Source organism: Macrosteles quadrilineatus, unplaced genomic scaffold, assembly GCF_028750875.1.
Source record: "Macrosteles quadrilineatus isolate MER2022 unplaced genomic scaffold, UCM_ALF_1.0 Scaffold_3__2_contigs__length_128488019, whole genome shotgun sequence".
In the NCBI taxonomy this organism is placed as follows: domain Eukaryota; kingdom Metazoa; phylum Arthropoda; class Insecta; order Hemiptera; family Cicadellidae; genus Macrosteles; species Macrosteles quadrilineatus.
In genome coordinates, this window is record NW_026542596.1 from 78,048,066 (window position 1) to 78,074,836 (window position 26,771).

General features: G+C 34.8%; 2 protein-coding genes across 2 annotated transcripts in view; one reads left to right on the forward strand and one right to left on the reverse strand.

Moving 5' to 3' along the window:
* LOC128990724 (transmembrane protein 135-like) lies at nucleotides 1-11,748 on the forward strand. Its single transcript, XM_054413261.1, has 9 exons — nucleotides 1-493; nucleotides 1,721-1,851; nucleotides 2,167-2,293; nucleotides 3,422-3,576; nucleotides 3,723-3,876; nucleotides 6,355-6,522; nucleotides 7,647-7,787; nucleotides 8,730-8,896; nucleotides 10,224-11,748. The coding sequence occupies exons 1-9, from the start codon at nucleotides 347-349 to the stop codon at nucleotides 10,315-10,317; spliced, it is 1,284 nt and encodes a 427-aa protein (XP_054269236.1). The 5' UTR covers nucleotides 1-346; the 3' UTR covers nucleotides 10,318-11,748.
* Nucleotides 11,749-12,097: 349 nt separating this feature from the next.
* Nucleotides 12,098-26,771, reverse strand: part of LOC128990065 (COP9 signalosome complex subunit 4) — a 37,232-nt gene continuing 22,558 nt past the window's right edge. Inside the window, exons 6-9 of the mRNA XM_054412295.1 lie at nucleotides 24,033-24,216; nucleotides 23,111-23,287; nucleotides 17,380-17,580; nucleotides 12,098-12,392 (exon numbers count right to left, since the gene is read on the reverse strand). Of these exons, the coding sequence (XP_054268270.1) occupies nucleotides 12,256-12,392; nucleotides 17,380-17,580; nucleotides 23,111-23,287; nucleotides 24,033-24,216 (699 nt within the window). The 3' untranslated portion in view covers nucleotides 12,098-12,255. The remainder of the gene's footprint in view (nucleotides 12,393-17,379; nucleotides 17,581-23,110; nucleotides 23,288-24,032; nucleotides 24,217-26,771) is intronic.

Sequence of the window (26,771 nt, forward strand, 5' to 3'; positions counted from 1 at the left end):
GAAGTTGTGAGTTTGTTGACTTTGACAGTCTATGACTTTGCCTTTGACCTTGACCAGTCGAGTAGTCGAAAGTCGAATCGAAGTTTGGAAATCGACACGACTAGTCCAGGTCCTGGAGTCTGGAGTCGGAGTCCAGTCTCAGTCTCTCTCTAGTCAAGTCACTCTGGCCACTCCCCCACTCACTCAGTCAAGTCTGTCAAGTCAAGTCAAGTCACCTATAGTCAACAAAAGGAAAACAACATATATAATGTTTATGATCAGATTCAGGTTATGAAGTGCTTATCCATTGAGGCCTTTAGGTTTTAAAATTTATATCAAACCTGTGTTTCTTTATTTCGGCTTAACCATGACAATTATAAGTAAATTTCAGAGAATTGATACATCATGCATTGAATATGTTCATCCCTGGACTAATTCTTGTGCAGAGGCTACAGCAGGACTGTTTCTACATTCTATCCTGGCATCTCTCAGAATCTATGTCACAGCTTATGTGGTAATTTTTTATAAATTTTGTTGTTTTAACAATACCCATGTTTAAAGTTCTAAAGTCTCTTTAGAATGTACAACACAAATTTAAGGGAGTAGGACTAAGTTATGAATGAAATTATAAGTTATCATAGTCTAACTTAATTCTTATTACCCTAAGTTAAAGATGATTCTTAAAGCTTTGTAATTTTTAAAGGAAAATCCTTCGTGTATGATTCTATGAAACTATCGATTCGATTAGTAAAATTTCATGCGATTTTTTTACCATCAGCAAGTTTGGTTGGTTAGGCTAGGTTATGATAGTTAAATTTTATAATAGATATATTTAAAAATATCAATTAGGCCTATTAATCAATATTTTCAATTCGATAGGCTAGTATCAATCAATATTAGCATAGCCCAGTTAAGAAACTGTACCCTAGATCTTACATTCCATTTTAGCACAGAGAAGTAAGGAACATATGATAGGTGCATTCAGTAAACCTTCAATAGTTCAACACGGGGTAGCTGTTTTGACATGTACGGCTGTCAATGACCGGAACCAGTTCTTTCATGTTATCAGAGAGAAAAACAATCAAAGATCTCAAAATATTTTGTCAAGTGATATTTAATGGTTACTATTGTGATGTAGGCTAAGTTGACTTGAACATTAATTTGTCATTTAGGCCTATTGTTGACTTGAGACTAATGAACAGTGAAATTGTTAAGCTTTTTAGTATATAATAAATTTGGATTATTTCAATATAAAACTTGTAGGGCTATTTTTACTTTTCTGTATATTAAAAACTCCATTTACTCCCTATAGTTCGACATTTAGATAATTCGGCACCCCTTAAATTCACAGAGTGTCGAACTATCGAGGTTCTACTGTACACCCTAAAGTGGTGTCTTGCTGTACGTTAGGCCTGCTATGTAGCTGAGGGCCATTTAATGAAATTGCCTCCCCTGCTGTAGCCTATCAGTTATGTCTAAGATATAAATTAATGACAAATAAATTAGCTTATATACTGATAAATATCTCCTACTAATATCCAAGTAAGCCTACTACTTTTCAATGTTTCTACATAATGTACAGTAATAATATTGTTTATGAAAATGATACTGACGAGGTTAGATAGATTTGCGTTGTAGGCTAATATGTTTTATTTGCGATGGGTTTATTAGCCTAATTCTAGAGATTTAAAACCACGGCATACAAGTTTTGTTTTTATTAATATGTTTTTATTTTTTGCAGCTTACCATGTTGATGAAAGGAAAAATTCCTTCCAAAAAGGATATAAAGTATACAATATTAGGCATAATCCAGTCAACTGCGTTTTTATCATGTCACGCTTTTGGATACTCGCTAACATTGTGTTGTCTAAGGTATGTCGAACTTTTCTATCTAATTATAATCTGTTCGTGGCTGAGCTGAGTTTTGTTCCTATCAGCTAATCAGCCTGAGTGTTTTTTTTAGTAGGTAAATAACTTTTGTGTAGCTTTGTTCCTTATGAACTCATTGTTTTGTGCCTACCCAGTTGAATAAAAACTTACCCTGAATATTTGTGACAGCAATTACTTTAGGCAATGCACTACAGTACTATGAGCTTAAAATATCATTCCCAACTAGCCTACTAAGTCATTAATTTTGGAAAGCACATTTATTTCACTAATCAACTTAATATTTTTTTTCAATTTCAGAAAAATTATTGGGAATTTCAACTTTCTCACAGTGTCATTCATTCCATCATTCTTGTCAAGTATTGGAGCCATCTTGGTTGAAAGGCCATCACGGAGAAGTTTACTCAGCCTATATGTCACAAATGTGGTAAGAGCTTTTTCAAACATCTATTTTTTTTATTTACTGTAATACTATAATTGACTATTGGATAAATATCTGCCTTGGTAGGGTACCAGAAACTACACCATGAGTTTTGATTTTATTAATGTCGAATTTGCTAATTTGGTAAATGGCTACACCCTATTTCCTATCTGGAAAACATAGGCTACTAAATGTAGATGGGAACTGCCTCTATCAATTAATATGAACTAAAAAAATTCAAATCATAAATGGTTTGAGATTCAGAATCAGATTAAATAGTTATCTGTGTAACTAGTTAGTGAAGTTGCACTTTGCTGCACACGATAGAAATGTTTGCGCATGAGCCGCAGGCGTGTGGAAAGTGTCTCGAGTGCAGCAAAGGCACTTTGCTCTCGTGTTACACATTATATTTTTATTTTTCCTACAGTTACTATAAAGCATAGATAAAATTAGTCTTTCAAACAGTAAACAACACGTTTTAGGTTAGGTTAAATCCAAGCGTTGGACGAAATGGGAAACAACTGCACCAGCTGATCGTAGTCCTAGTATCTTTACGTGTTGCCAACCTATTTCCAAGCGTACACAGATTACGTGCATAATAAAAGCACGCTGTTTTGTGTTGTTTGGTTGGAATACTGGTGCGCGGCAAAAAAAAATCGTGCGGCAAAAGTAAGTAAATGCAGCAATTAGCAAGTTTCTGTACTCAGTGTAAGGAAGCCCACTTTGTCAGTTGACTGTAGGAAAATATATTTTCTGTGCCCGCTGCTGTGCTACAAGACCTGCAATGACTTGTAGCATAGCCTCCACTAAAAAAAAGCCCCGGCGATGATGTGTGGCAACATCGCAACGGGATGCCTATTGCCATGGTAATAACAGAAATAACAAAAGTGTAAATGTAAACATTGCCTATCACGCCCCATTAAAAAATTAGTGCAACAGCTCTTTCGGTTTGCCAGGACAGCGGTGTTGCTACTTTTATCTCGCCACGGCCTTGTATTAGAGGAGGCTTTGCTTGTAGATGTTGCCTAATATTACTAATTTTTTAGAGTATTAATGTAGAGGGTTTAATAGCCATAATATTGTTGGATTCATTGTTACTAAAGGTATCTTTTATAACTAATTGTAACTTTTCAGGCATCTGAAACTTTGTTCCGAATGGCGGTTTGGAGAAAATGGGTAACTCCAATTAAATATGGCGAAGTTGTCATATTTTCGTTTTCTTGTGCATTATTGTTGTACCTGTACAGATCGTCACATAATGAAAAAGACTCTATATACTCTCTTTTAAGGTAACCCTTACACCTAATTTATATGTATATTTAATTTAAAATTTAGTCTATAAATATTACAGAAATTCTTAATCACTGAAGAATAAAGTAGTCTCGTTTAGCTTGTGGATCAGTTCAGTACAGACTAACTTGATTTTGTTGTTTAGGTTTTTTGTTGGACCATACGAGGAGAAAGGGTACGAGAGAGAGGGAAGAGATGTAAACTCTCCTAGGTTGACATTGTTGTCTAGCGTGTTAAACTACGGAGGCTCTCACCCCCTGTGTCCCCATCCCCACAGCTGTCTTCATTACTGGTTAAAGGTGAGGAGAGTAAAATACTTCCCTACTGTGTCTAGTATAGGCTATATTTCTGTAGCGGATATAGTGCTCACCTATAAGGTATTTTGAACAAAATTACAATTTAAATTTTGATATGTTATCCCTGAGAGAGAATTGCATTTTTGCCAGTGTGTCTTCCAATTTAAAAATGCTAATTCTCAAACTCAATCTTTGAGATGGGACTACTTCTTTCAGCAATGTGCTTTTTAATGTTATCTACGGCTGTAAAACAACAGCCTTTTAAGGTTTTCGTAATTTTTAGAAATAGAAATAGGAAAACTGACTTGGAACCATGTCTGACGAATATGGAGCATACTTACAGTAACAGTATGTGAAGATAGGAAACAATTTAGAAGATTGCCAGTTTAATCCTGAGAAAAGTCAAAATCTGTTTAGTGGTTTGAAACCAGACCAAACTGTCCCTGATGATTGGCCTTTAAAAAAATTGCCCTGGCTTCAGAAGCAGGCTGTTTCTTAGTCATTAACAAAGCTGAAAGTTGTTGCAAAAGATGTATGACGTCACCCGCTGACCCGTACGGTGGAGCTTTAATTCACACAGCTGCCACCTGTCAAATTCCTTTTTTAGGTTGTTTGTTTTTGTGTGGGACGTAGTAAACTTTACTTGTTTAGTTTTTTATACTTTATGTAAGCTAAAAGGAATTGAAATTCCTAGTAAACGGTGTTCTATCACAGTCCGTATCAATCAACGAGTCGTAGTTTGTTGGTACTAATAGCCAGGTAACTCACAAATTATCTGGCAGGCTTAAAAAATATTTTATCTTTTATCACAGATTCCCTAATGTGAGTACGGAGAACTATGCTTACAATGGGGCCCACTGCTGAAAATGGGTGGATAAATCCTCGTAATTCTGGGATTTGTTCAACATTTTTTACTGTCAATGATTAAAAATGCAATTAAAAAACTCAACTGTTTACTTTTGTCCTAGAGTGGATTCTTTAGCCCGGCTGGATTTCTATCTGAAGCTATTTTACTGGATGATGTATTACAATTAGTTATCGCACTTAATACATTGTCATTTTTAGTACAACTTTCATTTCTATGCTTGGAATTTCTACCAGTAATTCGTCTTTTTGTTGAAAATATAAATATTGTTTGACAGATGGAAATGCGCTGGGCTTAAGATTCCTCTTAGGGTTTAATTTAACAGTTCCGCTTTCAAATTGCATTCATACTCGTTGTCAGTAAAATGTTTATAGAACAAATTATGGAAGTTTAGAATTTAATAATTTGGTCTGTTTACACCATTGGGCTTATTGTTTGCATAGTTCCATATCTTAAGAAAACGGTGATAAAGCATTTCAGGTCTGTCATTATGTAAAACACGGGTTTTCACCCGACCATTGTTACAGACTGCAATAGCAAATCACTCACCAGGAGTTATAACCAAACTAGATTAATTAAAACTAAAAATGTAACAAGAAACTATTATAAACAGAATGGATAAAACAAGAAAGAAAATTACCTAATCAGACTGAAAGTACGCAAAAACGTATTAGTTGTCACACTAAAATCACATTTTTTTTCTAAAAAAATGGGTGAAACTGTTTAATAATACAGAAACAAAACCAAACAACAATAACAAAGAGTTTGACAGGTGGCAGCTGTGTGAATTAAAAGCAGCAACTTCTGGGTCAGCAGGTGACATTATAGGCACGTTTTGCAACCTCTTTTTCAGTAGGCTTGATCATCTCGTCTATTTAACATTCATTATTCACGCATATTCACATGAATTATATACCCTGGTGTTTCTGCATTGTAAAAATCTATCCATATTGGCTTTACAGCGATGGACTTGCACATCTTTGTTGGGATAAAAAAGGAAATCCATTCTGTTGATTGCCTGTTGTGTCATTGATGTGTTTATAAGAAGATATGGATGATAATGAGGAATGAACTGATAAGTCAGTCATCTGTTCTTTCTTATACTTTTTATGTCCCTGACCAAACTTAGATTATTTTTGTTGTTGACAGAACATCTCTACCTAGGCCCTAACTACAAAAAAAACCCATTATAAACTTGATCTTATTTTGGAGTTATTTCAACACACTTGAGCCTTGTCACTTTGAAAAAGCGTATAAAAATATATGACAACTTTTAAAAAATTTTTAGAGCCTCACATCTACTAAAAAAAATAAAAAATTTTGAAGTAATTCTTCTGGTTTCTGTAGCCATAATTACACTGCTAGTTAAGTAGGTATTACAATTTTGGTTTATATTTACTTATTAGTTGTCCTTTTCCACATTTTTAAGTATTGTAGCTACATTGTTGTCTGATTCCGTAAGTCCCTAATTTTAATTACTTTGTGAGGTCGCATAGTAGTGTTCTACAACAGTAAAAACTTAGGTAAATTTGTCGGAAATTATTTTTTGGGAAGAAATTTTGATAGTTGGCCACCCTGCTTGTCTTACCTGAAAACAATAATAATGTTTGTTTCAGAATGGAGCTAAGCTGTTCAGTATTGGTTGTGGACTTCAATTGAGTTTGAAGCTTTTGTTACAAATGAATAAAATTATGAAGAGACCGAAAGTTGCCTTACGCAATGTGTTCCAATTAGATACGTTAAGACTTGGTGCATTTTTTGCTGGGTTTGGTGGTCTTTTTAGGGTGAGTGTCATTTTTATTTTACAAATGTAACCGTTGAATAGAAATTATCTTGGCTTGGAACAAATTTTATTGAATTGTGATTGATTTACATTTATGTAGATGGCATGAGTTTGGATTCTAGCAGCTATTTTAGATTGGTTTTGTACATATTGTACCTGATCAAGCAGCTTCGCCGTTTAACCAGACCAACTTAAATAATTGCTTTCCTTAAGTTTTTTTACATCTTCTAAATTCAAGACGACAATAGGCCTACTCAATCTAATACCGTACTCTAATTAATTTTTAAAAGTTGTAGCAAAAATACATAAAAAATACCCCTGTCGCAGCATACCGCAGACTAATATGATTTTAACTTAAATTTATTTAAGTAACACTTTGAGTTTAGTTTTAATGAGTACCTAGTTTTGCTGCTACAAGGAGGTTAATAAAGGGGTTTTTTGTAAAATATCAATAGCTTATAATAAAATAAATACATTTGCCAAGTCTGATCAAAATATATCCATGCAAATTACAACAATTTACTTATTATCCATAAGAAGAATAACATGGAATTTTTAAAATTACAATTTTTTTAATTTTCTCCATAACAGTTGCGGGCACATGAAAACATTTCAATATACTTAATTATTTGTTTTTAAGCTCTACAAAATGTTTTGGAAAGAAATTGCAAAACTTTAAGTTTTGGATAAAAAATATGAAAAACCAATTTTCACCCCATAAAACCTCGTTCCCATGGTTCGATCATGCTGGTTCACAAACTCATTCAAGTCTATCCCACTGTACTCTTATCCCATGTAAGGGTATGATTGAAATCACTTAGACTTTGATAATCAAATCAGATTTTACATGATATGTTGCGTCTTTCGGCATTGTTACACTTGCCATAATTGAGTCGTAGCCAATAAATTTTGTCAATACTGCTTCTCTTCCACTTTTCTAGCTCACTTCTCATTTTACTTTATAGCTCCATGGGGTGTAAATGCCAGGTAAAATCTTTTATTTTGTAATAAGTCAATTGAAATCAGTTGGTTTATGACAACCAGTTAAGCTCGCTTTTAAATGTATACTAAATAAATGTTTTATAAAGTAATTAGAACAGATTAATAAGCTGGATCATGGTTCAGGTGATAAGTTGTTCACTACGAAGACTGCGCAACCATGACTCTGAGGTTCACGCAGTACCAGCTGGCCTGACTGCCGGACTCGCATTCTTCTTCTTCAGGGACAATACAGCTGCTCTTTATGCAATGTGGAAAACAATTCAGGTAGGACAGTAGCTGGAAGTGTTATGTTGTTGTTTGCAAAATTGTCACTGTCTTGCAATGTTTCTCACACCCCTAACTACAACTCTAGAAACATATTTCCCAACTAATAACCAGGGAATGTTTTTTCTTTGTTATATTTCAGAATGTTTTTACAATGGACCTCTATTTCAATACTTACTTACTTACTATTTCAATAGTCTTCAAAAATGTATATTAACTATTGTACATATTCAGATTTGCCCAGTAATAAGATGACCCCTTGTTGTGAAGATAGCAAAATTAGCTCAGTTGATAACTCCTCTACTGCCTAGGTTGAAGTTCAATAACCAGTTTGAATACTAGGCCTAAACACAAATATCCTATATATTATTAGGCTAGGCAAGCATGTTTCTTGAAAACCTTTTTTTCTCAGCTCGTGTGCATCGCAGGAAAAATTGTGCATACTGTTAGAAAGATATTTTCCTGTAGATGTGCAGAATCCCTTTATATTTAAAATAGGTAAAAAATAAGCACAACAAATTAAAAAATATATATATATAACATCGACCTTATAGGTTGCTATGCTGGTGATAAAAAAACAACGAAATATAAACAGAAAATAAAAATAAATGGAAGAAATTCCAATCACTTGTTTTATTTACAGCGTTGGGTGAAAATAGAGAAGTCTGTACATAACATATTTTTGGTCGAGTTTTTAACCACTGGACGAGAAGTCTGTACATAATGTATTTTTGGTTGAGTTTTTAACCACTGGACGACCTCTAGTTTATATAAATAGACATTTATTCAGGAAAAGTTCCTTAAAATTAAAGTCCTAGGCTATGTGTGTGGGAAAACAAGACACCCTCTGAACTAGTTTTACCAAGTTTTATCACAATGGTTTTCATAAATCATTGTTCATACATCCTAAACCCAATCATATTTATTTGTTACATGTTACAGATCTTCTACAATATGGGAGTGGATAAAGGCCATTTGCCGCCATTCCCTGGTGGAAGTGTCTTTGTCCATGCCTTTGCTACAGCTATTTTGTTCCACGCAGCTGTCCTGGAACCTCATAATGTAAGGCCTTCATACTGGAGATTCCTCACCAACATATCAGGAAATAGGTAAGTCTGACCCCAACGTGTTTAATTTATTATTTTAGTTTATAAGATTAACACAAGTATCTCTTATTGATCTGAGTTCCTTAAATTGTTGAGAATTAAAATTTTCTAACTTGGAAATGATTTGTAGGTCAACATTTTGTGATTTAGATTTGACAGGCCATTTTCTTTTCACACGAAGAGAATACTTAGATCAGACAACTTCTAATCACTAAGGGCTACTGATTAAAATATTTAGGGCCATATGTTGTTATGACAAGATTGTCTAAATAACAAATTGTTTATACTAATTTTACTAAGTGTCCATAAATACCACACCAGCAAACATTTTCAGAACACAAATCTGGTAAATTTTTATTGTTGCTATTTCACTTCATTGTCAAGTATTAATTAAATATTTTTTGTTGCTTCTATCTGAAATGCACCGATTCAAAAAGAAAATTCTTTGAATCAAATGGTTGCATTGAATTAAACAAATTTTGCTGTTTCGCACACCCTTAAAACTAGTAAACAAAATTATTTAGAAATTGATTTTTTTATCACCTTTTTTATTACCTTTTATTTTTTTTATTTTTTTATTACCTTTTGTTCTTTTGTTTATCTTAGTCTACAAAACAAACAACTTACTAACTAAATTTTCCATACTGTCAACAGACTAATTATTTGATCTCAAATTTAAATTTCCTCCTGCTAACGGACTATTCTGTAAAAATTCAATCTTTTTTAAAATTAAATCCACAAAAATCAATCACCATTGGGTTGTTATTTTTCCTACAGTTACCTAACAATGTACATGTTCTCTCACTGATTTGAGAAAGCAAAGTGGCCAAATCGCTTATCAGTGAGACAATGTTAACATTGTCTCACTCTAATTACTTTGTCTCACTCCAGATTTGCAACGTGAAGGCACGAAATAGTGAGCGCGTAACATGCAGACAATGTTGTATGCGCGCGAAATACGTTGGCAGCACTGGCTGTAAATCAGCTGGTCAGCTGTTGTACTGTTGTATTTGTCACTTCACATTAAATATTATATTAAAAGTTCACTTCTGTGTAAAAATATGTTACGTTTCTTTACCAATTTATTTGTTTTATGGTAACTGTAGGAAAAATATAATGTGCAACTCGAGTGCAAAGTACAATTGCCTCACTCGAGAAACCATTCCTCACTCGCCTACGGCTCGTGAGTAAGGATTTCTCTCGAGTGAGTCAATTGCTCACTTTTCTCACTAGTTGCACAAATAACTATTGTTGTTCTAGAAAAAATGTAATCTTCATGTGTTTAACATGATCACAGACTTGGAAATCTATATATTGGTTTCTTTTCTAGGGTTAACAACATGAACCGCGAGTGTCTAGACGTGTTTGGGTTGGAAAGCAGCAAGTCTTTGAAGATTGCTCAAGATAGACTTCTGAGAAGATAGGAAAAGCCTAGTCCATGACACCGACTATATTCCTACCTGTGACAAAGGTCAAACACTACCAATATACACAACCTAGGATATCAACCCAACGGTGATATTGTTGCTAAGCTCTCGGTTTTATAGTTAAGATTATATCTGGGGACATAGGGGGTGTGAGTTATTTAACTTTTGTATCTTGTGATGTTTGTGACACTTTCATCCTGAGGCCAGTTTGTAGATCAGTATTTGAATATTTAAACATTTTCTTTCTAATTTGACTACGCCATTATAAGCTTAGTTACACTTCCAAATCAGACGGTCACACTAAATTCAATTATGCCCAACTTCTCGTTAAGTTTAACTTTTATTCTTGTATTTTTGAATACATTAGAATGTTGATTGTTCAACCTAAGTTGGCAGCGGTAAGCCCTGATAAGAGGAAAGTAGAATCCCCGTGAATCCTAGTATTTCGGTGGCAAGGCTAATGTGGACTGAAATCCTAAATACTTTGACCAAACAGTAGGCTATCAACTTGGGCCTATTTTGTATGAAGTAATGAAAGTGGGATGGATAAAGGTGACTTGAGTGCCTCTCAAAATATTTCAATTCCTATTCGATTTGTTACTTAAAAAGATTATTGATTTTCTATTAAGTAATTATTTGAAAAGCTACAAATTTACTACTTGCTTCAATAACAAATTAAAAAATGTTATTGTAAAATATTTATTAGTTTTTATTACTTTTTTGTTGAGTAATTTATGCTGGATTGTCATAAAAATACCATACCAATCATACTTTTGATGTAAATTAATTAACGGATTAGAACAGAGTTAAAACAATAGAGATCAGCGAATTGTGAATAATCGACCTGTAGCCTTACAGTTGAAATAATACAGCTGGGCAACACCAATTAGAATCATTATATCCAACGTCGGTTTTAATTTCCACATACTGTTGCAAAATAATACTGCAATAAGGTTACTGTAAATCTTTGAATTCTAATTCGTTTCACCATCATAAAGTTAACATTACCGAATGTAAAATAACATTGTAACATTCTATTTAGGATGATTTAATTATTTGTAGTCGTTCCGTCCACCACTCAAAATAAAGCACAATCTTTTTGTTGTAGAGAAAATATTAAGGTATTCCGGGATACTTTTGTTTATGTTTGTTACTGTTTATCTAATATGTCTTTATACTACTTGGTTATAAGTTAATTTACACTTTGTTAAGGGTTATATTTTTATTTACTTAATATTTTTGTTATAATGTTTATAGCATGGTTGCTGTTATTGACATGCCTATATATGAATCACTTGTTTATTGTATTGAATATTATTATTACCAAGTGTGAATAACATTTAATGGTGATCTATTTTATACAAATGTTTTTATCAGAGAATTTATTACTGATTAATAGTTATTGTTCATTGTGATATTAATAAAGACTATTTTTGTAAAATATCTGTTATGATTTTATATCCCCTATAAAAAAAGGACCGAGCATTGATAAAACCTGTAACATGCTAAATGAAATTAAATGGGATATTCAAGGCAAATTCATAGCACTCGAAACATACTTGTTGGTGTCAATACCTACAAATAAAATATACTCACAACTTTACTATTCGTTAACATTTTTATTTAAGTATGTACATATATTAATGGGTCTATGAACACGATATCTTAGACCAACTAACAATTAGACTTCCCTTCCCATTGTAAATTTTGAAGCTAGTTTTTTATGTAACACGTTCTTTATTAAGAGAAGGATCAACAAATCGGAATGAAGACTAACACAGTTTTAGTTGTGTATTCAATCTTATGATCACATCCACAAGTTGTCAACACACCATAAATGTCAAAGTTGACTAACAAATATTCAGTAATGTAGACAGAAAGTTAAGTCTATTTATTTGTTATAACACAGCGAGGGAACATTTGGTTGAGGTCGGGTCAGTGAACTATCATCTGGTCGTCCACCGCTCTGGCGATCCACTCCGGTTCAGCGTTGGAGATCTTCTCTATGATCTGGTTCACTTGGTAACACAGTGACTGAATGTTCTTGTCCCAAGTTGGCAGAATCTCTCGGGCTGAAAATAAATCCAGATGTATTGTGTTATCGATCCCACAAATGGAATTAGTCAAGAAAGCATGATTATGACACACCACCTGTGGAACACTGAAATATTGTCAAGTTTAACGTATGTCTAAAGGAATTTCACCTTACATTACCCTCAAATTCTTCAATGTGGGTTTTTAAGTGCTAAGACTTTATTCTCAAGCAGGACTCAAATAGGGCACTCGCACTTACTTTGACCTGTTCTAACCTTCTGTGCTAGAATGGGGAATGTTAATAAGAGACCTTAGCCTTCTAAAAGATGGTTGTGTGTGGCAGCTGCTACAGCTGTGCGATCACAGGTAACCAGCCACCTAAGTTGTCATTTATTTAGTACCACCTGGAGGAGGCGTTTAGCTGAACAGTCCTTGGAGCCTAGACGTTCTAAGTCGTTAAACAATTAAAAAATTATAAAGAAAATTTCTAATCTCACAGTATATAGCCCAGTCAATGAATGCAAAAAAACGCCCTTTTTCACAACTAAATGGTGGAAAGCTGGATTTTGTATATGTGATAGAACCACATGAGAGGTGTATTTTCCCAAAAGTCCCCACTTCTACCCCTTGAGCTTTCCCCCCCACCCCCCTCCAAACACAGAAATTGCAGTGTTTTACTTAATTGATCATAACTCGAATGCTATGTAAGCTATCGAGCTGCAATTTGTTTTGTTTTATTTCTGGTTAGTTTTCCTACAACTTTTGTTTTTACAACATTTTTCTAAAACCAATACTTAGGGAGATATAAAATTTAAACTTCGTTAATAGCTTTGTTTCAGAGTGCAAAATTTTGTTTTTCTCTATGTATACTTTTAAATAGAAATAATACGCAAATAGGGTTCAAACAAAAGTTTTAGTACGTTTTTCAAGATTTACAAATATATTATTGGTTAGTCATCTAGGTGACCGGGTGAAGAGCTGGGCGTCGGCAAAGAGAGCGTGTGCGGGCTAGTTGAACACCTCTGCGCTGCGTCATCGCATCTAGCCCAGACAATAAACGCACAAACTGCCTTTTTTTGTAGCTAAATAGTGGAAAGCTGAGTTTTTTATATGTAATGGAACCACTTAAGACGTGTATTTTCAAAAGTTCCCGATTCTCCCCCTTGAGCTTTCACCCCCAACCCCTTCCAAACCTGGAAATTACAGTCGTTCACTTTACTGGATATAATTCAAGTTCTATGCATGCCATCGTAGTGAAATTTGATTTGTATTATTTATAATTAGTTTATCTACAACTTTTGTACTAATGGTTTTCTTATAAAACTATGTCCAAAGCGATATAACATTTTAACTTTTTTTGATAATGTTTATGTTTTAGAGTACACAATTTTGTTTTACCCTCTATATATTTTTCCAAATAAAATACGCAAAATGTGACAAAACAAAATTTTAGTATGTTCTTTAAGGTTTATAAATATATATTTGGTTAGTCATCTGAAAAAAACTAATGTAGTGTGGGCGTCGGCAAAGACAGCGCATGCAGGCTTCTAAAGCATCTGCGCAGCCCCGCCCGTCGATGCATAATAACAAGGACCGGCACCGCTAAGTTCTCGCCTTTTTTATACAAATCCTAAGACTTCCTCACTTGTAGCCTACTTTACTACCAAAACAATCTGTTTCCAAGCCAAACCGTGACTAACTGAAGAACCTCGCGTTCAGTAAAAAGTTTTCGTCGACCCACTAATCCTTGATACAAACTGCGTCCTATCATTGATATGTCCCTCTCTTCACGCTTCCCGCTAGCAAGGGTTAGCTTTCTGCTCTGCCATGAGTTGTAAGCCTGTGTTAAAATATTATCACGAACAAAGTAGAAAACTGTCGGTAATATTTATAAGCCATTTTTAATCATCGTAAGGAATACAAATTAAAACCAGTCAATGTCAACTACTTTTTTATTAAGTCTAAATAGAGGAGATTTTAAAACACTTAATTAGCGCCTTCATCTTTATTAGCGATGTTAAACGTTTGCATAATGTCTACCACAAACCAATAAAGAACTATTAAGCTGACTCATTTTTGAGATAACATGAAAACAATCAAATATTAGAGAACAGAACGTCACCAAGATTCACAGTATAGAGTCTCTAAAGTGATTGATATCGACTACATATTAGTGCCGTAAAGCAGATTCGTAATACATTTCTGCCAATTTTTATGAAAAAAACACAATTTGATTGACACATCTACACAATATGTTAAGAAAGGAAATTTGAGTAATCTGCCTGTATGTATCCCGTAAATAGTCTTGCCTGCATGTATGGGGACACAAATAGAGTTTTTTACTTACTTATTTATAACTTTTGGATATATGCCTTATTACATTAATTAATTGGAAAGTAAATAAAATAAAATACGTCTAATAGCCTAACACTTAAAACTTTAATTTACACTTACTTACAATACTGTAAATATACTTAAAGATGGTAAGTGGTGGTAGATTTTGATTCGACACTCCAGTCATCCTCAGACCCATAGGCGAATTGGGTCATTTCATCATTGGGTTCAGTATGTTTCTTACCTAGCTTTATGTAATGTAATATATGTATCCATGTATATTTTTGTCAATAGGTATAGCCGTTGACAGAAATAATTAAATTAATTATTAATTCAAATGAGAAACGATTTAAAACTATCAATAAATTTAAGAAATGTATAAATGATTAGGTTTCATCTAATAAGTATTTTTTGCAGTTTACTGTTTAGATCTTTACTGACTGCGAGGCGCAGTGCAGTTAGTATAAATCTTGTAGAACAAAGCGAGTCCCATTAGTGGTAGATAACAGAAAGCACATTTTTACGTAAGGAAGAGCAAAGAGTATGTTTATAGTAAATTGTAAAGTGTTTATAAGGCCTAGTGTTCTATACCTCAATCTATCAAACTTCCATTGGTCAAAGATGAAGTATTTCAAGTATAACAAGTAAGTAGGTAGAGATTAATTTACCTGAACCAAAACTAGTTATAAAAAATTAAATGATTGGGTTCCATCTAAATAATAATTGTTTTTGCAGTTCACGGTTAAACTTGGATGCAGATTGTTTTTTGTAGTAAAGTACAAAGTACAAAGCCTTAGCATTTAAATACAACCTTTGAGAACTTAGCGATGTCGGTGCCTACGACGCGACGCATCGACGGGCGGGGCTGCGCAGATGCTTTAGAAGCCTGCATGCGCTGTCTTTGCCGACGCCCACACTACATTAGTTTTTTTCAGATGACTAACCAAATATATATTTATAAACCTTAAAGAACATACTAAAATTTTGTTTTGTCACATTTTGCGTATTTTATTTGGAAAAATATATAGAGGGTAAAACAAAATTGTGTACTCTAAAACATAAACATTATCAAAAAAAGTTAAAATGTTATATCGCTTTGGACATAGTTTTATAAGAAAACCATTAGTACAAAAGTTGTAGATAAACTAATTATAAATAATACAAATCAAATTTCACTACGATGGCATGCATAGAACTTGAATTATATCCAGTAAAGTGAACGACTGTAATTTCCAGGTTTGGAAGGGGTTGGGGGTGAAAGCTCAAGGGGGAGAATCGGGAACTTTTTGAAAATACACGTCTTAAGTGGTTCCATTACATATAACAAACTCAGCTTTCCACTATTTAGCTACAAAAAAAGGCAGTTTGTGCGTTTATTGTCTGGGCTAGATGCGATGACGCAGCGCAGAGGTGTTCAACTAGCCCGCACACGCTCTCTTTGCCGACGCCCAGCTCTTCACCCGGTCACCTAGATGACTAACCAATAATATATTTGTAAACCTTGAAAAACGTACTAAAACTTTTGTTTGAACCATATTTGCGTATTATTTCTATTTAAAAGTATACATAGAGAAAAACAAAATTTTGCACTCTGAAACAAAGCTATTAACGAAGTTTAAATTTTATATCTCCCTAAGTATTGGTTTTAGAAAAATGTTGTAAATACAAAAGTTGTAGGAAAACTAATCAGAAATAAAACAAAACAAATCGCAGCTCGATAGCTTACATAGCATTCGAGTTATGATCAATTAAATAAAACACTGCAATTTCTGTGTTTGGAGGGGGGTGGGGGGTAAAGCTCAAGGGGTAGAAGTGGGGACTTTTGGGAAAATACACCTCTCATGTGGTTCTATCACATATACAAAATCCAGCTTTCCACCATTTAGTTGCGGTAAAAAACATTTATTGACTGGGCTAATACTAGATATTAAAATAATAATCACTTTGGTGTTCGACAAAATATTTTTGGACAATAAATAACTCCAGCAGATGTTTAAAATGATCTAAGATGGCCCGCTAGCCTCCAAGGACACTAAAGGACCTTTTCACCACACTATGATGTTTTTAGCTGTTTTACATACGTTAATTGGTGGCTGAAAGTTACGTTTTGCTGGCCATGCCAGCTGTCATCGTCATTTGGGGACCGAGCAGGTTCTTACATCCCTAGGGCTGCAAAATCAGCTGTTTGCTTACTTTCTTAAAACATGAATGCATATTAAATACACAATCAGTATCCATTGCAACATTGCAATAGAATTGTTTTATTGTCACCGCTGCCTAGCAACTATTTATTATTATTTTTGCTATTCCTCAAATTATTTCTTCACATAACTTTAAATTTGTAGTTGTGTTGACTATCAGTGTGCATTATTATTGTGGTGAATAGTGGTATTAGGGTATAGTGTGGTGAAAAATAGCGTTCGTACCACGGACCGAAATGATTTTGCAGCTCTCGATTGTTTTAAGTCCTCGACTTCGTCTCGAACTTAAAAACTATCTCGAGCCGGCAAAAACCTCATTTTCGGCCCTAGGTACGAAATATACTATTACAATGTAATCACACATTAATGTCCCCTTTTACTTAAGTATAACTCTTTCTCTTTTAAGTGGTAACATGAGTTGGGGAGGGTAGTCAAAGTTGAGGTTTTTATACTTTAGCTGACATGGAATGGAAAATAATTGTAAACCTACTTTCAAAATGAAGAATGGAGTCGATCTGGTCGATGAAGCCATTCATTCTGCCCTCCGAGATCATCTGGCTGGCAATCTTCTCTGCCTTGGTCGGAGGTATCTCTAACAATGCACCAAGCTCCTCAAATGTAATGTTGTTGTAGAGTTTACTGGCACTCAGCAGGTTGTGTTCAATCACCGCTCTGTCCAGAATAGTGGATCCTAGCAACAATTAGTGTCTTTTATACCTTTACAAAAAATTATGCTTTTCTTACTTACATAACAAAAATTAACATTTATTACTTACATTAAACAGTTAATGTGCTGATGCTCAATGCCAAGATGACTTGGAAATAAATCTATTTCATAATGATTCCTCGAGGTAGGCAAGTGAGAGACGGCAGATCTACGTCAAAGAGTCTGAGAACCTGGTCAGTCATGATAGAGAAGAAAGAAAACTGGGACATAATGGAAAGATTCATCCTCAAGGTAATGTAAAGTAAGGTGAAACACTATGAAAAAACATAGAGTATGTAGTTGCAACGGACGGTGATAAGAAATAAGCAAAGAAGATAGAAGGGGGTTTGAGAGGCATTTCTCATAAACCCTTAGAGTGGTTAGGTCCTCTAATAGGACATGCTAATAAGACATTTATTGATTTTCATTCTTTTAAAAAAATATTTTTTATATTCGTGAAAAATGTATGAAACATTTTCATATTCACACCTGAGTGGAGGTGGATATCACCCTTAATGGCTGCCAACCAAACAGCCCTGTAACCATAAATTAGGGGTGTGCGAATAGTGATTTTCAACCTCAAGCCGAGCCGAGCCGAGCTTTTCCAAAAATTTTCGAGCTCGGGCTTTTTCTAGCCAAGCTTTTTCTAGCGTCACCTTATCTAAATTATTAAACTTTTTTTCTTAAAAAAGTGCATAATAATAATGTTCAGTCAATTTTTAAATAAACACAATGTTATTTTAATATGTTTAAAAACATTGAGAATTGTCAAGACATCAAATAGTAGATAATCACGATAAGAACTGAACTGAACTTAATTAAGATGCAAGAAATAAAAGGATAATTGAAGGCCTGACGAGATATGCAGTGCAGACTGAGACAATCAGATTGTCTTTCATAACAGAACAGCAACGCTACCTTGAATGACGACAAAACAACTAGCAAGTCGATTACATTATTATGTATATTGTAACTACTATGAATATTTAATTCTATTTTGTATAAATAAATACAAAATAAATTTTAAAACACGTGATTATTCTTGTTGTTTTCCATGCACAAAATATTTTAGTTTTATCAATCGTATTAATCAAAAAAAGAACATAGTATTTTTGGTTTGGATCCAAAAAGGTGGAGAGACAAGTAAAAAGTAAACTTATATATTAAAAAAGATATAATTGACATATGGAGGAAATAGACCAAAACACTAAAATTAATAGAATAACACACAAAGTAAACAAGAAATGAAATAAAGAACACTATGAATTAACACTGTCACTCAATATTGTCATCTAGAAGGGTCGGCGAACTAATCAATAAATAGCCAAAACCAGTTTCCTCCCCTTCTTGCAGTCTCACCACCACCCCTCCCCCCCTAAACCGGGAGGCCCAACACTTTGTCCTTGAAACACCCACGTCCTTTGTACCCCTATGAAACAATAAACCCTTACACCCGTGTTGCTGTTTTGACAACAGGTTTATGAATGCGATCACTATTTTTCATTTTCCAGAATTAACTACAGTAGAACCCCTCATATCCGGCCACCACAGGACCAAGCCCCTGACCGGATAACGATTTGGCTGGATAAACCAACCTACTATGAAAATGACAATTCATACCTAATAATAATAGGTACCGGTAATCAATATATGCAATCAAAAGTCTCATTTAATTCTGTTCTGGGATTATTTTTAGAAAAATAAACATATGTTTGTAATACTTACTCTTACTCTTACTCCCAGGGCCATGCATATCTAAGAAGATATTTGGCCGCACCAACAAAGCCTCTCCATCTTGCTCTATCCTCTGCATCCTCCTCAGTTGCTCCTAGTTGCTCCATGTCTTTCTTTACTTGGCTCCACCATTTTTGTTTTGGCCTTCCTCTCGGTCGTCTTCCTTCGGGATTTCTTAGTAAAACTAATTTTAACTTATTTTGCTCCTCTCTTCGTAAAACATGTCCAGCCCATCTAACTCTTCTACACTTAAATTCACACACCACATCTGGATCTCTGTAGAGTTCTCTCAGTTCTCTGTTGTGTCTCTTCCTCCATTCACCACCTTCATAAATTGGTCCATAAATTTTTCTTAAAATCTTATTTTCGAATGTGATTAACTTCTTTTCTTCTTTTTTATTTGGTTTCCATGTTTCAGCTCCGTATAATAATACTGGGCTGATTATTGTCTTATAAATTCTAACTTTGGTGTTTTTAGACAGTAACTTAGAGGACATCAGTCTGTTGCAAGCGTAGAAACATCTGTTTGCCAGATTTAGTCTATTTTGAATTTCTATTTCTTCTTTGTTTTCCCTGGATAAGATAACCCCTAAGTACTTAAAATGTTCTACTTTTTCAAATGTATGGTCATCTACCTGCAGTGGGTCTTGGGCTATACCTTGATTTCTTAAAAATTGCATATATTTGGTTTTCCCATCATTTACTTTTAATCCTAATTGTCCTGTTTTGTCCATAAATATTTTTGTTAGTTGGTGTAGGTCCTCTAAAGTTTCTGCAAAAATGACGACATCGTCTGCAAACGCTAATATGTTAATTCTGGAGCCAATTGAAATTCCCTTATCTATTGTTGTCACTTCTTGTAGAGCTTCTTCTATTGCTTTACAATATGTTTGTAATAAAGGGAAAAAAATATTTGTAGGTTAAAGTCAGTAATGAATGTACAAATATTATGATTCCAGGTAACAAAACATATTAAATAGAGGTAAAAATGACAATAAATTGTACTTAAAGTAAAGATCATTAGGACTTAAATGGTACTTGCATTTCTACTCAACATTCTTAACCATTTTGTGAAATACAAAAATTAATGTACTCGTACTGTACTGTACTAAACCCACTTTGGAAATAATCAACCAACTGATCAGAGGTTAGGCCTACTAGCTCAACTGAGTATAGTGACCCAGCAAATAAATGTATAAACAAACAGATAAATACTGAGAACAATTTATTTTATGACTTGAGCAGTCACAAAGACTAGTGCTTGCATCTAAACGTCTGTAAGCTGTGAGAAAAAAATGTTGATATTTGCTTCCTGGAAGGGGCCGGATAAACAGAGGACCGGTAAAACCAAGGCCGGATATGAGGGGTTCTACTGTATCAATTATTATTATTTGCAAGTTACAAATAGGAAACTACATCACATTATGGTATTCAATGACCCATGTATTATTATCAAAAATTAATAATTCATTACTTATTTTGATAATAAAAAGCATTCACTACAGCACGCACCACTTATTGATACATATAATCATCAAGGTAACTGTTACTTTATACAAAATAAAAAAGGTACAATATTGTGTGGCCAGTCAAACTTTATAAACAAACATTTTATTCTATAAAATACATATGGTAAATAGGGGTTGGTTTAAAGGAAATAAAATACAAAACAGATAATTAATTATTTTGATAAACATTAGAAAGGTTATAGGATTGATTTAACTAAAATAACTGCAGGGAAACTTATAAGTAGAAAAGTCTTCAACCACAATCTGTTTAATCAGTACATTGTTAGAGAGAGAGAGAGAGAGAGAGAGAGAAAGAGAGATAGCAGATAGGGGCGTTTGATAAGGAATCTGAAAAAGTAAACAAACAAGGAACAACGACATGACGATACTCGTTTACAGCCTTATTGTGTCGCCCACTACATTTGCACACGTGACCACTTTTTGTTTCTTCCTTATCTTTCATCCGTCCCAAAATAGGATTCCTGAAATTGTTTGTTGATATAATCTCCCCTCCCACACAAGGCGCAGTGCTCAGTGCGCACTGTAGGCTGTCACGGCAACCGTGTGTCGTCATAACAACAAGCCAATCACGCACTCGCACTGCGTTGTATATTACGATACGAATAGCTGTTAGAAAGACAACGCGATATGTGGTCGTTTGTCTCTTTCCTATCTCCTCAAAATTACGATCGATAATCATTGCGTCTTGACTGAGCTGAGGTTCGTGCTTATCAAACCTAGAATGCATGAACAACGTAGAATTGTGATAACATTGTTTTCAATTATGACCCAAATTAAGTGTTTTGACTTAGTATTAAAAGCTCGGCTCGAACTTCGAGCTTTTTCAAAATGCCTCGAGCCAAGCCGAATAATGAAAAGCTCGACCAAAAAGCTCGAAGATTCGAGTACTCGCACACCCCTACCATAAATACATTTCTTTGTGTACAATCTTTGACTATTAATACAACACAATACTGTGGGTAATCAGTGGCAGCTGAGGTACACAGGACTCAGGGACAAAATACCTAACAAAATTGATCCAATTTATCTTAATTTAAATAAGAAGATAAATGTTTTGACTTCAACCTACTTTCTGAAGAAGTCTTCTATTAGAACGAAATATCAGTGTTGTTTTTGTGACCTTTTATTGTATAATCTTTTAGCCCTCGGGACTTTTAATTTTCTCAGGTAAGCTAGCTGAACTCTATTACTTTTAAATTAGCCTAATCCTTATATCTATATATGGAAGCGTAACTCAACAACAAAATTTATACTGTAGCTGTACCGTACCTAAATAATTTATAAATAAAAATGCTTTTTAAAAAGCCACGTTTTTAAACACACTGAAAAGTATTTTTATACATAAATTATTTTCTAATTTTTAGTCTTTAATGTGTAAATATGTAAAATCTATTTTATATGGTCTGTTAATACATAATCAAAACCTTATTATCTGTAATCAGATGTTTTATCTTTACTTTGAATTTGAAATGCTTGTTTTATATTTTTAGAATATCTCGGGAGCAGAACCTGTACTTCTCAACCTCTGCTCTTCTAACTGTCAAATTTAAGTATTTACATCTGACTTAAATTAATTGATATATTTATTTACATTCTTTCAAAATGTAAACATGGAAAGTTTGGAAGCCCTTGGGGCGTAGCCGAAGGGAAATATGAAAATTTAATTATATAATATTGCATTGTCATCCATTTGTGAGCTAAGTTTCAAGTATCTAGCTTATCGGGATCTTCGTTTAAAATTGATATCAAAATTTGTAAGAAAGAGAGCTAATAAAAACAAGCCCATGGGGCGTAGCCCAAGGGAAATATGAAAATTAAATGATATAATATTGCATTGTCATCAATTTGTGAGCTATTATTCAAGTTTCAAGTATCTAGCTCATCGGGAAGTTAGTATAAAATTGATTGCAAAATTTGTACCGGACCACAAAGCAAGCTAATAAAAAAGTTTTAACATGTGCTGCAACTTGAAAGTAAACTTAAAACTACTATGCTAGGGATTTGTCCAGAATTGTTAGCGTAAAAAGACTGTTGGGTCAACTTTGTGGCCAAGGCATTCCTCCTGGCAAAAAGAGCACCATGGGTGTTTCAAATCCCATCTCGGTGAGGTCTAGTGTGCAATTCATAAGGATCAAACTGTACGTGGCAGGGCTTGAGAGAAGCCAAGCTAGAGCGCAATACACTACATGCTGTAATCATTACAACAGCTTACTTTCCCTCATAATTCAAGTTTGATGACAGACGACACTAACCATCTCCAGTGAGGGCCTCCTGGTGAGGCTGAAGCAGAGCCTCAAACTCCTGGAGCTCTGACCGTCGGATGATCCTGTCCAGGTACATCTTCTCCAGTATAGAGTACGCTGGCAGCTGTTGACACCTCTCGTCCTTGAACAGTGTTGCCAACATACGGCTGCGCTGCTGACCTGCAGGTAACATCATCATTATTACAGACATTGTTCAACATTACCACAAGAATCTGATGTTTTCACTTGAAAAAATATGATTGTCGATAGTAAAATGTCTTGTAAGTTTTTTACAAAAATGATTGGAAACGTCTGCACTAATTTTCTTGACAAACGTCTATTCACCATCCCTAACAATTCACTTGAAACAAAAGAAAAATGTCAATCAGACTATGCCCCAATGCAGAATTGGTTTTGAAGATTTCCATGCAAATTTTCCTGATAATATTTAGTGGGCACTGAGAGAATAGGGGTCAAGGATTCTGTAGTATCAACCTAACAGGATGCAAGCTGGTCTAGTGGTAAGAGCTGGAGAGCACGAGGCTTCGGAGCCCAAGGTCCCGGTTTCAAATCCCGCCAATCACCAATGGATTTTATCTATGTGATAATGTCGTGACCCTCTAGGACTCGCCTGCTGTAATGTGCAAAACAGTTCCGGGCTAGAACCTAGCGTCTTAGAATGTAAAGGTGGGACATTAAAATAAAAAGTGTCAACCTAATAAGTTGGTAATAACTTTAATAAGGTTGTAAATGTTGAGACTGACAAATAGAGCGGTCCTTACAGGTGGACCTGAGATATCTTATTTCCCCAAACCTTCTGTAACCATGGATTAGGTACATCAACAAATGTATAAGGTAGACAGATCATATACATATACAGAGGCGTGTTTAGTTGAGTTTTACAACTCAATGAGGTGTTACTTGCCTGCAGAAGCTAGAATAGTGCATATGAGAGCGTTCTTGAGAGCTGTCATCCGTTCATCTTCGTGTATGATGGATCTGTAGGACAGTTCATTGTAACGCTGAGCCGCCTCAATAAACTTACGTCTGTAGTCCAGCACTCGAGCATAGCACACCTTGTAATAGATTTGCAACTGCTCGTTCTTCGACTCTGCCTGCAATATTTAATTTGAAAATGAGGCTTTAAAAAAAAGTTGTCACTCAGTCATTAAAATAACTAAGATAGGCCTAACTAAAAAAAAATTGATTAGAGTTTTAGTAAGGATTATAAGACATAAGACATAAGACATAAGATATTTATTGCCGTTGATCATTTTTACATGAGATGGGCATGGTCAACATAAATATATACAGTCAATAACATCAAATAATATCAATAATATCGATAATAATCATCAATAATATCTAAATATATTTAAATTAAAACTAAAGTTGCAACTCCAGCCTAGTACCCAAACAACAGCTTCATAAACATTAAATTAATAAAATTGGTAAACCTCATCCAAACAAACAAACGTTAATGCTTATCATTAATTTGAAAACTTAAAATATATTATCTATGTTGGTGGCCATAAACTCATTAATAGTAAAGAATGGATTGTCTAGAAGCCATTGATACATCTTGGTTTTGAAGCCTTTAAGAGGAGTGGTGTGAGCATTATCAGGAAGCTTATTAAAAAATTTAACACAATTTACCATGTAAGAATTTCCAAACTTTGTTAACCTATGTTGCGGGATTTCAAGTTTGTTTTTATTCCTGGTATTGTGATTGTGTACCTCACGTCTAATAAAAAAAGAATTTAGATTTGTTTTTGTGAATATTAATACATGATAAATATACAAGTTAATAATTGTAGGAATCTTCAATTGTTTGAAAAGACATCTACTATGATCTCCAGGCCTGGCTTGACAAATGGTTCTAATTAATTTTTTTTGAAGAATCAGGGCATCTGAGACATTTGCAGAGTGTCCCCAAAGTATGGGACCATAAGCAATATGAGACTGAAAGAGTCCGAAATAGGCAGTCCTCAGATAGTCAGTAGAGATTATGGAGCTCAGTTTCCAAAACAAACAATTGACCCTTGAGAGTTTTTTACACAAATTTACAACATGGTAATTCCATGTGAGCTTTGAGACTATGTGAATTCCCAGCAGTTTTACAGATTGATTTAGATCGATGATTGATTTTGATTGATAGTTTTGATTTTGTGAAAGACTGAGCAAAATATTCTGAGTTTTAGTCTCATTACACAGCAGTTTGTTAGCTGAGAACCATTCTTGTGCTTGGTTTTGAGCTGAGGTTATTCTGGCCTCCAAGAGGTCAAGGTTTTTATTACAAGTAAAAAACGTGGAATCATCTGTATAGATAATAGAATTTACACCTACATTTTTGGGAAGATCATTTATGACGAAATTTCGGGTTGAGAGACAAAATTATATTTTAAAGTGCGTTATTGTCGTCTCACCTGAAATTCTGTCACACCTCAAATTTGTCCAGATAGCTTAGCCTACTATGAGATAGTCCAGGACTCTAACGTGTTCGTTAATTAATTATCGTTTCGAGTTTATTGGCTCAGAATATTAATTACAACAATAATGCTTACAATGTTAAGCTTACCTTTAACAAGTGCTCATCATAGCCACTCGAAAAATATGTAAAGTTAAATTTAGAATTTTGAATAACCTATCGAAATGCGAATAAGCCTAATTAATCAGAAACTGAACTAAAACGTGATTCGGTCGTTATACTTGGTAATCACCAAAGTAAACTTGTCGGGAAAATTAGACTCGGTCGATCACCAGAGTCGATACGGGGGTTTTAAACCAAATTTACGTAGGACGGTCCGGGGTAACGGGGTAAGTCGTACGTAAACCGTTCCGGCAACTTAACTGATTTCCGAAGCTGGTTTAAGACAAAAGGTAGTGTGCTCGTACGTGAAAAAGCGTGCGGGGTGCGCGCGACTGCGCCACAGTAAAATAAAAATAATAAAACTTCTCTAAAAATGAGATTAAACAAAATAAATTCGGTAGCACACTAACCTGATGACTTATGATTCTACCAGGAACGGGGGAAATCTTTGATTGACCAGAATTTAGGAGGTTATAGACTGTTGGATTGTCTCCAAACAGCAAGCGTACTGACGGTTCGGTAGCGGGTGGACGACTGACCATGAGGTCCGCTGTCCGCTCTTCTTGTCCTTCTTCGCCATCGCCCCTGGCGGCGGGGTAGGTAACTAGCGTCATCCCCTCTACGATGACGTAGGACCCTTGCCCCTACGATGCCGCTGACAACGCGGGCGCGGCTTACCCCGAACGTAGAAAATTAATATCTTAAAATAAAAATCGGGTTTTTACCCCTTGACAGGTTTTGGGTCGTTACACCCCCTTCTTACTTCGCAGAGAAAAAAAAAGAAAACGGAAAAAAGAAAAAAAGAATACCCAAACCTAGGGTATTGTCGGCGTCTGCCGCGAAGCTCACTCGAGCGTTAACAAAACAAAACTGAGACTTGTCTTAAAATGGGCACGTCGCATCAATATATGTCTTTCATCGTCCGCAGCTTCTTCGTACGGACCCGGAAAAACGTTCCATCTCCCCTGAACACCTTCATCCTCTGGTTTTTCCTTCGCCGCCCCGTGTCTTCCAACGGTAAATTGGACAGGATGTCGCGTACCTCCTGTGGCACTGGCCGGTTAGACGACGCGGTGGCAA

Coding starts and splice junctions, on each gene's coding strand:
- LOC128990724 (XM_054413261.1), top strand. CDS start 347: ATGACAATTATAAGTAAATTTCAGAGAATTGATACATCATGCATTGAA. Junction 494..1,720: donor TCTATGTCACAGCTTATGTG/GTAATTTTTTAT, acceptor TATTTTTTGCAG/CTTACCATGTTGATGAAAGG. Junction 2,294..3,421: donor GCCTATATGTCACAAATGTG/GTAAGAGCTTTT, acceptor GTAACTTTTCAG/GCATCTGAAACTTTGTTCCG.